This window comes from Hemitrygon akajei, chromosome 20 (assembly GCF_048418815.1).
Source record: "Hemitrygon akajei chromosome 20, sHemAka1.3, whole genome shotgun sequence".
NCBI classification, from domain to species: domain Eukaryota; kingdom Metazoa; phylum Chordata; class Chondrichthyes; order Myliobatiformes; family Dasyatidae; genus Hemitrygon; species Hemitrygon akajei.
Window position 1 is genome coordinate 35,093,860 of NC_133143.1, and position 14,615 is coordinate 35,108,474.

Consider the following 14,615-nt stretch of genomic DNA (forward strand, 5'->3'; position numbering starts at 1 on the left):
CTCTTTGGTTAGCGAAAACAGGTATTAATGTAGGTCTTTCGTAACAGCAAGCTGTCGTAAAGTGAACATTTGAAAAATGGGGGTCACCTGTATATAGTATACTATATATAGTTAAAAGCACTTAATGTAATGCATTATATTTATAATGTAATGATTTATGTGATACAGATTGTCATATGTCACTGCTAATGGAAAATTTTCTTTGTATTAAAAGCTGAAAGTGAGAATACACCCCTGCAGCAATTATTAGAGCATTTTTTACGCCAGTTACAGCGGTAAGTTTCAGTCATAACTAACCACCATGTAATATAAAAATTTACCACAGTACAGTAATAATGGATAACTTTCATTTTTGCAACACCTTCAACTATATATGTTCTTACGTGCTTAGGAGGATAAATGGGCTTCAGTGTTATGTTAAAATATGCATGAGAATTTTCACTTCCTTCTCTTTGAGGCAGAATGTAGCTTTTATTTGCCAATTATATTCACCTTCAGGAAGGATTTTTTCAATATGTATAGTAGGCAGAAATTTTAGTCTAGTGTATTGTTTCTAGTGTAGTTTGCTGGAATTTCACAATTGCAGCCAAGAATATTTCTGTCCTCAACCCCACAGTTGTAACCATGCTTGTGATTTTGATACTCTAAATTACAGTCTGCTTAGTTGATTTAATTTGCTAAGACGATGCAAACAGAACAATCAGGCTGCATTCATTCTATCATAACTGCATTCTAATAGATAATTCCCTTCATGTTTAAACTTTTGGGAACATATTAAAACCTGAGGAAATCTTACCCAGAAGTAGTGAATCCTGGTTAACTATTTTTGTATACCATGGTATAAACCATGAAACCAACCACAATAAAAGTATCACTGGGCTTAAGGAGATCAGCTAACCAGCAGAGATCAATGATATTGTATAGTGTAAACAACATACAATTTTCTTCTAAGTTTCTACTTTTAGACATTGAAGAAGTACTTGAAGATAAGGAAATAATAAATGAAATTGATGATACTTAAACACTTACCAAAAGAAAATCACTGATTTTTACTTTTAGGAAAGACCCTCATGGATTTTTTGCATTCCCTGTTACGGATAGTATTGCACCTGGTTATTCTATGATAATAAAACATCCAATGGATTTCAGCACTATGAAGGATAAAATTCTGGCAAATGAATATAACTCCATTACAGAATTCAAGGTAAGATTGATATTGGCTATATATGAGTACCTGTAAATACTGAGAAAGTGGAAAGAAATGTTAGAAGAATGCTGTGTTTCCATAATTTTACAGTAAATGTTTTTTCTTTTAAATACTGTCAGTTACGGCCACTTAGTTTTGACATACTTACTTTAAAAGTATTTTATTAATGGAATCTGAATGAACAATCCAATAGCAATTTTATGTTTTTGCATGTACTGTTTTGTAAAACAACACATTTCATGTCATGTAACTGATAATAAATCTGATTCTGATTCAAACAGACTAGATTTGTTCCATTTCTGGACTGGGGATGTGGGTAATTGAGTCTCTCAGATAGTCATATGTACCTTGAGAGGATTTGTATCAGAACTTGGTTTTATAAAATTGAAGAGGCTAAATTAGATGAAATTCAAAATATGCTTGTCAATTGGAATGCATTATTAACCTGCACTGTTGCAAAGAGCGTGCCTCTTTTATGATTGAGAAGCATCATTTTGTTCTAGACTACTAAATTTATAACTTCTAAGTGCTTAAGTATGAAAGGTATTTTGGCAGGATCAGATGCTGGTAGTTTTAGACTTGAGAGACACTGATAAATTGTGCATATCTGGAGTGCTCTTCCAGACATGACACAAAGGTTTTAGTGGAGGAGGTGGAGAGAGAAAGGTATGACTTAATGCATTTCCCTCTTCATCTTACCAAAATCTGGACTTTGGACTTCATGCCTTTCTTTCATGCATCCTGTCCTTGCTATAATTAGAAAAGCAAAACAACTGCACCCTAATGACCCAACTCCTAAACTCAAGTGTCCTGATTACAGAAGGCCAGTGTGCCAAATGTCTTCTTCACCACCTATCTAACTGCCATACCACTTTCAGGGAGCTATGGACTTGAGTTACACTCAATATACTGTACCTAGAGAATATATCTTGGGATTTTTCTCAACTCTGCTTGCCTGATCCATTACATACCCTCTTATTACCCTTCAAATTTCCCTCCTAACTGTACTCCTACACATTCTAGTCTTCAAATAATTCCTTTGTTTCTTATAGCCTAAACTCAATACTCCTTTTTACTGACCATAGCACAATCTACAGAAAATCTACAGCACAATACAGGCCCTTCAGCCCACAAAGCTGTGCCGAACATGTCCTTACCTTAGAAATTACTTTGGCTTACCTGTAGCCATCTATTTTTCTTAGTTCCATGTACCTGTCCAGCACTCTCTTAAAAAATCCTATCATATCCGTCTCCACCACTGTTGCTGGCAGCCCATTCCATGCACTCAGCACTCTCTGCATAAAAAATGTACCCCTGACAACTCCTCTATAGCTACTTCCAAGCGCCTTAAAACTGTGCCCTCTTGTGCTAGCCATTTCAGCCCTGGGTAAAAGCCTCTGACTATCCACATGATCAATACCTGTCATCACCTTATACACCATAGCTTCAGTATCTCTCATCAGTCAGTGTTGCCAGCCTTGACTTTCACCCTATACTGCATCTGGACTCTTGATATCACATTTTAAAAGCCTCCCACTTGCTAATCATCGCTTTACCAGCAAACAGTTTAACCCAGTCGACCTCTGTAAAATCCTCCTTAATGCCTTGAAAATTGGCCCTGTCCCAATGTAGGACCTTAACCAGTGGAGCAGTCCTATCTTTCTCTATAACTATTTAAAATGTGATAGAATTATGATCTCTGGATCCAAAGTGTTCCCCAAAGGACATTTAAGAAACTTGCCCCACCTTGTTCCCTGAGGGGGCCAGTGCTGCACTCTGTCTCTAGTAGAACCCTCTATATATTGATGAAGGATACTTTATTGAACAGATTTAACAAATTCAACCCTATCTAAGCCCTTTATATTATAGATAGTGCAGACAACATCAGGAAAATTTAAATTTCCCACTCCACTAATGCTACCCAGTTATTATCACAACTACCTGCAGTCTCTTCACAAATCTGCTCCTCTAATTACTGCTGACTATTCTATTACAGTCCCATCAGTGTGACCATCCCATTGCTTCTAAGTTCTACCCAAAAGGCCTCACCAGATGGTTCCTTAGGGAATATCCTGTCAAAGATATTTTGTTATGTACTCCCTCAACAAAAAGTTAATTCACCTTTCTACCTGAATCTCTGTCATGACTACAGCATTGGTATCCTGGAACACTGAGCTGCAAGTCTTGCCCTTTTCTTAGGCATGTTTCTGTTATGGCAATAGCAATCCGATTCCCAGAACCAACCCATGCTCTGAGTTCAGTATTCAAGATTGCTTAACGTTATTTCCAGTACACAAGTGTAAGGAGACCAAAATAATTGTTACTCCAGATCTGATGCAGCACAAAGAAAACACAAAAGATAAAGAACACAATAATAATGAAAAAAAAACCACAATGGATATAAATACATAAGGTAACTTATACACATAGATTGATTGTATGTCCATAAAGTGAGGCTAGGCTGTACATAAGGTGACTGACACAAAATAATAAACTAACGGTGGGGTTAGTGGGCGAAGGTGTTGATCAGCCTTTCTGCTTAGAGAAAGTATCTGTTTTTGAGACTAGTGGTCCTGGCGTGGATGCTACGAAGCCTCCTTTCTGATGGGAGTGAGACAAACAGTCCATAGCGGGGTGTGGGGGATCCTACGTAATGTTACTGGCCCTTTTCCAGTACTTTTCTGTACATATATCCTTGATAGGAGGTAGGCTGGTGCTGGTAAACACAAAGTACATTAGATGCTGGGGACCGCTTCATCGAGCACCTCCGCTCTGTCCGCCACAACAGACAGGATCTCCCGGTTGCCACCCACTTCAACTCTGCTTCACATTCCCATTTGGATATGTACGTACATGGCCTCCTCTACTGCCATGATGAGGCCAAACTCAGGTTGGAGGAGCAACACCTCATATACCATCTGGGTAGTCTCCAGCCCCTTTGTATGAACATCGAATTCTTCAACTTCCGGTAATTCCCTCCCCCTCCCTTTCCCCATCCCAGTTTCACTCTGCCTCCTCTTCTAGCTGCCTTTCACCTCTCTCATGATTCCACCTTCTTCTACTATACATAGTGCTTTCCCCTCACGTTCCTTCATCTTTCCTGCCTATCCCCTCCCTGCTTCCCCTTCCCCACCCCTTGATCTTTCCTCTTAATGGTTTTTCACATGGCACCCACCAGCCTTCTCCTTCCCACCCTCCCCCCACCTTCTTTATAGGGCCCCTGCCCCCTCCCTCTTCAGTCCTGACGAAGGGTCTCAGCCCAAAACGTTGACTGCCCAACCTGCTGATTTCCTCCAGGCTGGTGCTGGTGATGTGTTGGGTAGTTTTGATGACTGTTAGGATTCTCTCTACTGCACATCTGTAGAATGTCACAGGAGTATGGATGTACGAAGTCCAGCTCTCTTCTGCCTCCTCAGAAAATAGGGACATTGGTGAGCTTTCCTGTTTTGGGACCATGAGAGATTGTGTGTGATGTGCATTTCCAGGAGTTTGAAAATTCTTGCAGTTTCCACCACAAGGATAAAAGGGGATGTAAGTGGTGCGAGTTCTCCTGAAGTCGATGAACATCTCCTTTGTCTTATTGACGTTAAGGAAGCAGTTATTTGCCTGGCCCTAGGCATCAAGGTCTTCCTCCTCCTCTCTGTGGGCTGTCTCATCGTTGTTGGTGATAAAGCCCGCCACAGTCATGTCATTGTTGAATTTCACAATATGATTGCTCGTGTGTTTGGCAATGAGCTCAGCATACTGTCCTGGGAGGCACTTGTTTTGAGGATGATGGAGAGGGTGGAGTGCTTCTGCATCCTAACTATCTGGGGTCTGTTCACTAGTTGCAGTGATGTATTTAAACAGAGGCAAAGGAGTTTGTTGACCAAGGTCCTTGAGACAATAGTGTCGAATGCCGAACTGAAACCCGGAAACAGCATTCTGAAATAAGTGTCCTTGTTTTCTAGATGTGATAGGGCCAGTGCCTGATAAATAACAGTAAGCATATTGGCAAGTGTCCAGTGTGGCAGAAATGTAGTTTTTGATATGTGCCATTATCATCTGCTCAAATTACTTCACGATGATAGGCATCAGTGCCACTTGGTGGTAGTATTTAGCTCTGAAGGTGCAGAGTGCTTTGGTACAGGGATGATGATTGCTGATTTGAAGCATGTGGGGGCAGTAGCCTGGATGAGCGAAGGCTTGAAGATGCCCATAAAGACATCAGTGAGCTGGTGTGCACACTCCCTGAGTTCTTGGCCTGGGATGTGGTCTGGCCCAGCCACCATTTGGGGTTGACTCTCTGCAGAGTCCTTCTTATGTCTGCTGCTGTTACAGACAGTAGTTGCTCACCTGGAACTTAACAGGTTCATCTACTTTACCCGTTAATGTCTCATAGTGAAATTAAAGCAGTTTAAACCAGTGGTCTTTCCATTCTCTATATTAAGCTCCTCGCAATCCTTGCTTCTAAACCTCCTCTCATTGACTATTGTATATTTCTTTGACTTCCCATTGGCTTCTGCTTTGATCAGCATTCCACCCTCGTCAATCTAGCTTAAACCCTCCCAAATAGTACAAGCAAATCCCTCTGCTAGGATTTTGGCCCCATCAGGTTTAGATGCAATCCATCCTTTTTGTACAGAGCACCTCAACCCAGCTCATCTTCCTAGGTTAAGTATCCAGCAGCAAGTGATACAGTTATTAACTCCTGATCTGTCATCACAGCACAGATCGGGAATATAATGGAATAGCTACTACTTGACTTGAATACCATTGTTCTGACAATACTTAAGAAGCTCAATATATTGTTGTCAGCAGGCTGCTTCAGTTGAACAGAAATCCCAAGGCTAATAGAGCCTCAAGCAGTCTGACCTTAAATTATCTTTTTAAAGAAATAAATGAAATCATTTTTAAAAGACTTTATATGAAAAAGCACTTTAAAGATTTCTTTGTGCAAAGGCAAAAACCTGTACTTTTGGCTTTCAAATGAGTCTAATATCTCAATTCAAACTAATGGGTTCTCAGATCCAGAAGTAGGTTCTCCAGTGTAAAGTTAAGGAATTTCAGTATGTTCTTGTCCACTTCTTGATTTAAGAAATTGTCAGCAGATTATGGATCTTTTGTATTTGTGTGGTTGTACCAAATTGCTGACAAAGGTTGGCAGTTCCATACAGAACTGCAGTCAAAACCCAGGGAGGTATATGCATTAACTTGAAGTAATTTTGATTCTTTTTCTTCTCCAAGGGTGACTTCAAGCTGATGTGCGATAATGCAATGACTTACAACCGACCTGAAACTGTGTACTACAAAGCTGCAAAAAAGCTGCTTCACACAGGATTTAAGATGATGAGTAAAGTAAGATGATTTATTTTCTTCATCTGGTTATCTGATAGGTGTGTCTAGTGGTGGATCAGTATAGTATTTTACTAAAACAGACATAAATTACGTGCTCCATTTTGCTGCTTGTTAATATTGGTCCCATAACTGATTTTTATTAACTTACTCATATTTTGGCTTGTGGGCATTGCCAACAAGATCAGTGCCTGTAAGTAGCTCAATCTGCATGTGATAGGTAGCTCAAAATAAGATTCCTTTCTGAATCACAGATTTTCTTCTGGCAAAGCTGTTAGGCAGGAATTTCCTAGATTTCGAACATCTGGTGATTAAATGATTAATTAAGTGAAGTAGCTTATGTTGAATGCTGAGAGATATGCTAACTATGGCAGATGGAATAAGTATCAGGAAGTATATAGTCATACGTTTTGATAGAAGAAATAAACGGGTTGACTATTTTCTAAATGGAGAGAAAATTCAATAACCTGAGGCGGAAAGGGACTTGGGAGTGCTTGTGCAGGGCTCCCTGAAAGTTAATTTTGTAGGTTGAGTAGTGTTGAAGAAGGCAAATGCAATGTTAGCATTCATTTGAAGAGGACTAGAAAATAAAAGCAAAGATGTAATGTTGAGGCTTTATAAAGTACTGGTGAGGCCTTATGAGCAGTTTTGGGCCCCTTATCTTAGAAAGGATGTGCTGAAACTGGAGAGGGTTCAAAGGAGGTTCACGAAAATTATTCCAGGGTTGAACAGCTCATCATATGAAGAATGTTTGATGGATCTGGGCCTGTATTCACTGAAATTCAGAAAAATGAGGGGTGACCTCATTGAAACCTATCGAATGTTGAAAGGCCTCGATAGAGTGGATGTGGAGAGGATGTGTCCTATGCTGGGAGAAACTAGGACCAGAAGAGGGGCATCCTTTTAGAACAGAGATGAGGAGGAATTTCTTTAGTCAGAGAGTGGTGAATCTCTGGAGGCCAAATCTTTACATATATTTAAGGCAGAGGTTGATAGATTCTTGATTGGCCAGGGCATAAAGGGATACGGGAAGAAGACAGGAGATTAGGGCTGAGAGGGAAAACGGATCAGCGATGATGAAGTAGTGGATCAGACTTGATGGGCCAAATGGCCTAATTCTGCAACTATATCTTATGGTCTAAATAAAGGGAAAGGATGATTATGAATCACGTCTTTTCTCTGGTATTACAACAGTTTTAGAATAGGCTTTGCGCATAACAGATCCTTCCATTTAGGACTGTCCTCCTAAGTGCACTTCAACGAGATTAAAGAATTGATAAACTTTCACCAGTTTAAGGAATTCTCCTCGTAGGTTATTGATTTAATCGACCACAGTTTGTGTTGCTAGGAATAATAAAAGAGAACAAATATGAACAAAGTATACTTCAATTGCATTTTATTACAATGCAAAATTAAAGTAAGTTAAAATTAGATGATCTCATTGTGTTTATGTACTATTCATTTATTATGCATTTTCTCATTTGGGAGAGATAGAATGTTATCTAGTTTATTTTGCAGCATTAACTATTTCCATCATTGTATTTCTGTGGCTGTGCCTTATTGTGTTGATGGTTGTCATGTCTTTGTCACAGGGCACACCATAGTTTATGATCCATTTATTTTGTCACTTCTAGTATCCTTCACCATTGAGCCCTAACAATGCTCATCTGTAATCACTCTCATTCACAAGAGTGTCAGTCATTAAACTCAACAAACATCAATGACCAGCAACTACTAAATGCTGTGCATGTGCATGCAGTTCACCCCAGGACATGGGGAGAAGTAAAAAGCGTGCCCTTCTATGTTCTTTGCTTACAGGAGCGTCTGTTAGCTTTGAAGCGCAGCATGACATTCATGCAGGAGATCGATTTTTCTCAGCAGGCAGCACTGTTAGGCGATGAAGATGTAACACAAGAAGAAACTGTTGCAGAAGTTACTATAGTACCTGTCGAAACAACAACCAAAAAATCCAAGAAGCAAAGTAAAGAGGTCATCAGGTAAGTTCAGTTTGAAATTGCTGCACTTTGGCACTTTGTAAATTGGGTGGCCTCTTTTAAAGAAAGTTTCTGGACAATGAACTTTTCAAAGATACAAGTTAGAAATATGTTAGATTTATTTTTAAAAGCCCTTAACAAAGAGTCATTGAAATATTAGGGACACTTGAATGGTTGGTAGTAAATTTACATATCCCACAACATTTTATTTTGTTCTGTAACATTATCTCAGAATGATCTTCTGGCATTGGATAGCCTGATGATTTAATAAACAAGAATGCCAAAGAAGTAATGATTCAGGTTTCTTGTAGTGTGTTTTATTGAAATTATTCTTCCTAATGACTTCTTAGCAGCCACAAATAATTATTCTTTTTTCTCTAAGACCCTTGTCTTTCTATCTGTGGGGTGCCAGAGTAGCGTAGCGGTTAGTGCAATTCTATTACAGCTCAGGTCCTCGGAGTTTAATTCCGACATCCTCTGTAAGAAGAGTATGTCCTTCCCATGAGCACATGGGTTTCCTCCCACAGTCCAAAACCATAGGATAATTGGTCACTGTATATTGTCCTGTGATTAGGCCAATGTTAAATAGCTGGGTTGCTGGGCGGTGCAGCTGTATCTCTAAACTAAATGAATATCCCGTCTCTCCTAGATCTGTCAGAATGCAGTTCAGGAAAGTGTATTATGCACTTTGGTGGAAAGAATGAAGTCATATACTGTTTTCTAAATGGGGAGAGAATTCAGAAGTCAGAAAGTGCAGAGGGACTTGAGAGTCCTAGTGCAAGATTCCCTATGGATTAACTTGCAGGTTGAGTCAGTAGTAATGAAGGCAATGACAATGTTAACATTCATTTCTAGAGGATAAAAATGTAAGAGCAAGAATGCAATGCTGAGACTTTATATGGCATTGGTCAGAACACATTTGGAGTACTGTGAGCAGTTTTGGGCCCCATATCTAAGGATGGATCTGCTGGCCTGAGAAATGATGCATAGTAAGTTTACAAGAACACTCCTGAGGAATGAAAGAATTTATATGCTGTATGAGGAACATTTAGTGGCTCTGGAATTTAGAAGCACGAGGGGGTTTCTCATTGAAGTCAATTTAATATTGAAAGGCCTAAATAGAGCAGTTGTGGAGAGGATGTTTTCTATAGTGGATGAATCTAGGACTTGAGGTACAGCTTCGGAATAAAAGGACATCCCTTCAGAAAGATGAGGAAGCAAGAGGGTGGTATATCTGTGGAAATCATGCCACAGATGCCTTTAAAGGCCAAGTCATTAGGTATATTTAAAGCGAGGTTGATAAGTTCTTTATTAGTAAGGGTGTCAAGTGTTGCAGTGAGAAGGCTGGAGAATAGGGTTGAGAGGGAATAAAAAATCTTGATGAACTGAATGGCCTAATTCTGCTCCTATGTCTTATGGTCTTCTGGAGACATGTAAACTTGCAATTGCAGTTCTGACTTTGACAGGAGATGAAATGCTTTTCACTGCTTTGCCTGTTGCTGTGAGAGTATTCCAGGGTAATGGTAAAACAGTAATACCTCTTGAGGTCTCACTCCATCTCACTGCCTCATCCTTGGGTGCTTGGAATTAGCAGGAGTGACATTTCACATCTAGTACAGATGAGCCCAAATGGTTAAGGACCACAGCTATAAATATGTAAGCAGTTCAGTAAGATCCAGCCCAGTGATTCCTTGCTATACTATGGTTGCATAGTACCGATCACCTTTATCCAATTGCATTATATTTTTAAGAGATTATAATTTACATTTTGAAATCTTGTAATATCTTGGTTCTATCTTTAGTCCTAAATAGGACTTATGTACTAATAGTTGCATAGTGTTGGTGGAGCTGATTTATTAGATTGCTCACTTCCTATTACCTCCCTTTTTATAATATTTCAGTTACTTATATGAGCCAGAAGGAAATGCATGCAGTTCAACTGACAGCACTGCTGAGGAACACGTCTTGGCATTGGTGGAACATGCAGCGGATGAAGCCCGAGATAGAATTAGCAGAAGTGCTGCTAATTCTAAGGTATATCAGTAAGTCAGTTGGATGAAGGATATACTGTGCATGAGAATACAATCTGAAATGGTGTGAAAGCATTCCTGACTGCATCTCTATGTCTTCTGACTGGAACCATATATAATTGTAAGATGATTCATAAACAGTACAGAAGGAAAGTATCTGCACCTGAATTCCTGTGCAAAAAAATCAGAATGGCCTCTCATACCTCCTCTTCATCACACAGCTTAACATTTCCATTCTTCCTCCCATCTAGTTGTTTACTTCCATTGTAAAAACTGCTGTGGATCCTCCCTCTGTCATTGTAGATATTTTATGTCTTGATAAACCTCTGCAGAGGAACAAACCTGCTGCTCCCTTTTGGTGTGGATGGCTTAGGCCATAAGACGTGGAGAATTAGGCCATTCGGCTCATCAAGTCTGTCTGCCATACTATCATGGCTTGAATGCCTTGGGGGTTTTCCTCAATTCTGCCAGCCAAGGCCTTCTCATGGTCCTTTCTGGCTCTCCTAATTTCCTTCTTAAGCTCCTTCCTGTTAGCCTTATAATCTTCTAGATCTCTAACATTACCTATGCAGAACTTCGTACAAATATGCCCTGAACATTTGCCACATTTCTTCCGTACTTTTCCTTGAGAACATCTGTTTCCAATTTAAGCTTCCAATTTCCTGCCTGATGGCCTTATAATTCCCCTTACTCCAATTAAACACTTTTCTAACTTATCTGTCCTATCTCTCTCCAATGCTTTGGTAAAGGAGATAGAATTATGATCATTATCTCCAAAATGCTCTCCCACTGAGAGATCTGACACCTGACCAGGTTCATTTCCCAATACCAAATCAAGTACAGCCTTTCCTCTTGTAGACTTATCTACATATTGTGTCAAGACACCTTCCTGAACACGCCTAACAAACTCCACCCCATCTAAACCCCTTGCTCTAGGGAGATGCCAATCTATATTTGGGAGATTAAAATCTCCCATCACGACAACTCTGTTATTATTACACCTTTCCAGGATCTGTTTCCCTGTGATTGGTCTTGTAAATCCCTCTGGACCTGCTCCAATACCAACCCATCCTTTCATAGAAAGCAGCCCAAAACTGTTCACAATACTCCCTAGAGCAGTCTGACCATTCAGTCATGACCTTGGCATTACATCTTGTTTTTATAATCTAGTCCTCTTGAATACTAACATTGCACTTGCCTTTCTTATCACTGATTCAACCTGGAAATTAACATTTAGGGAATCCTACAGGGGATTCCCAAGTCCCTTTACATACCTGATTTCTGAATTTTCTCCCCATTTAGAAAATAGTCTACGCCTTTATTCCTTCTACCAAAGTGTATAATCATACACTTCCCTACACAGTGTTCCATCTGCCACTTCTTTGCCCATTGTCCTAATATGTCTAGGTCCTTCTGCCAGCACAGTAATTGATAATTGTTTATTTCTGTGGAAACAATGCAAACCTAATTTGCTCTTTGATGTTGTTTTGAGATTTATATTGATTCAGTAGACTGCATCTTCATCAGTGAAGTGGGCTAAAACTTATTTGCCTTCATTGAGCGTGGATGGTGACCAGCTGTTTGTGAGTCAGGCTGAATCTGACTTCTGGTATTTGATTGCTAAAGTCAAAATTTTATGGGCGGGAGGGTCAGATGCCAAGACTTTCCAAAAGCACTACCTTGGGATGCACAAGCTGAGGCAATGTCACTACTTCTATTATGTTCTGTCTTGCAAGACAGGTACAGAATGAGGTTTTCAGATTGTTAATCCCACAAAGCTGCGAAAAATAGTTGTCATGGGAATTTCACATTTTTGTGAGATGGGAGGGCAGTAGGGAGAGGAGCGTATGTGACCCAGTCTTCAGATAAGATTGTTTTCAATAATTAACAATTTAAAATGAAAAAGTTGCATAAACAATCTGCATTAGATTTAAAATGGGCATTCTTGTAAGGATTCATGATATTAAAAACCTTGGTTATCATTGAGAGAATCTACTGATCCTTTAGAATTTAGGATACCAACAGTGTTTTGACATGAAAGTTCTTGGTTCATGCAAATTTTAATCGACAAAATGGATTGTTAGTTTTAGTACACTTTGTTGATAACTGAAATAAATGCATTTGATCTAACTATATTTGTATTTCATTCCAGATTGGCTACCTCAAAAAGGACGGTGATGGTCCTTTGCTCTTTGCTGTCGTAAACCAGTCTGATCCAGAGACTGAAGGCAAGTTTACTCTGGTGCTTGCAATTCTTAAAATGATCCAGAGTGCCATAAAGCAAGAGATTTTGAATTCACAGCAATTTTGACAGCATGTCTAATTTTTTTCATTCACTCATTGGTGGGGTTATTACCGAAAAGGTCATCCTTTAATGCCCATACTTAATTGAGAAGCTGACAGTCACCATGAACTATTGTAGTCTTTTGGTGAAGGATCTTCTATAAATCTGTATATTGCAAGGAATTCCATTATTTTCAGCCAAGGAACAAGACCCATACTTCAAATTCAGGATTGTGTGGCTTGGTGGAGAATTTGTAGGTTGGCATTTCCACGTGTTTTTTGCCCTTTTCAGTGGGGCAGGTGGCTGGTACTCTTCAAAAGGTCTTGGTAAATTTGCTGCAGTTAACTTTGTAGATGGAACATACGGTCGCCACAAAGTGAAGGCTGAGATTGGTGGATAGGCTGTTAACTAGATTGATTTAATTGATCCATACAGTGAATTGGGCAATGCTTGTAAGACCAGTATTTATTCTTCAATTCTAATTTCTTTTGAATTCAATTACTTGCTTGGTAATTCAGTTATCAGCCAGATTGTTGGATCAGGTAAGTGTGAGTAAACCCAAAAAGCTTTTAAGGAGTTCCAGGATTTTGATCTGGTGATCAAAATGTTCAAAAAAATGTTTTTGAAGTTGCAATTATCCAGGCAATTGGAGGATATTCCATCTTAATCCTGATTTGAGCTATGTAATTGTTGTTTTGGGTTTGGTAAGTTAGGAAGTGAATTATTTTCCTCAGGTCCTTTGTCTTTTGACTCTGTAGCTATATTGAGTATATAGTTCCTGGTCAATGGTAACCTACCTAGGAATATTTTGAGTTGGGAATTGATTGATGGTAATGCTGTTAAATGTCAGGGGATAAAAGCTGGAAATCTTCTTGTTGGATATTGTCATTGCCTGACACTTGGGTGTGAATGTTACTTGCCACCTAGCAACCCAGCCATAGATATAGTCCAGGTCTTGCTCCACTTGGATATTGACTGCTTCATTATATGATGAGTCACAGATGGTCTTAAATGCTGTGTAACCATCAATGAACCTCTTACCTTGCAATTGAAGGAAGGTCATTGATGAAGTTGCTGAAAATGATTGTACCTAAGCAATTACCCTAAGGAACACCTGATTCATGTCCTGTTTTCATCCAGCTATCTGGGATACTACGATGTTAACTAGTACTCTACTATTTTATCATGGAGACCACTTTATCTCACACCTGCTGTACCTTGCATATTGTTGAAAGTGCTCAAGGGTCATCATGAATTGCATACCACAGAAAGCCTAGTTTCAAATATTTTTAACCACTGTATTGCTGTTTTAGTTGAGTTTCACTGAAGGTTAGTACTTCTACTTCACTGCTGCCATGGTAAATGCAACTCCACGTCAACTATAATCAATTTGCAATGGGGAAATTAGCACAGGGTTGTAATGTGGATGTACGCTAAGTAGTAGTGGAACACGGTGTGGTTCTGCTGTAGCTCATCCACTTCAAAGTTCAATGTGTTGTGCATTCAGTGATGCTCTTCTGCACATCACTGTTGAGATTAGCCTTTTCTGAGATACTCAAATCACCTGTCTGGTACCAACAATCATTCCACAGCCAAAGTCACTTAATTTATCTCTCTTCTCCATTCTGATGTGTGGTCTGAACAGCAAATGAACCACTTGCCCATATCTGCATGCTCTTATGCATTGAGTTACTGCCAGATGATTAGCTAATTAGATATTTACATTAATGAGTAGGTGTCCCTAATGAAGTGGCCATTGACTGTTC

General features: G+C 39.4%; 1 protein-coding gene across 5 annotated transcripts in view; it reads left to right on the forward strand.

Annotated features, from left to right (window-relative positions):
* brd9 (bromodomain containing 9) overlaps positions 1–14,615 on the forward strand; it is a 71,500-nt gene that overhangs the window by 18,590 nt on the left and 38,295 nt on the right. For 3 of the 5 annotated variants that reach the window (XM_073024152.1, XM_073024156.1, XM_073024155.1), the window contains exons 4-9: positions 215–275; positions 1,060–1,204; positions 6,434–6,544; positions 8,360–8,538; positions 10,437–10,569; positions 12,718–12,793. In XM_073024152.1, coding sequence (XP_072880253.1) covers positions 215–275; positions 1,060–1,204; positions 6,434–6,544; positions 8,360–8,538; positions 10,437–10,569; positions 12,718–12,793 — 705 coding nt within the window. The remainder of the gene's footprint in view (positions 1–214; positions 276–1,059; positions 1,205–6,433; positions 6,545–8,359; positions 8,539–10,436; positions 10,570–12,717; positions 12,794–14,615) is intronic. The other 2 variants (XM_073024153.1, XM_073024154.1) reach the window with 2 other exon arrangements.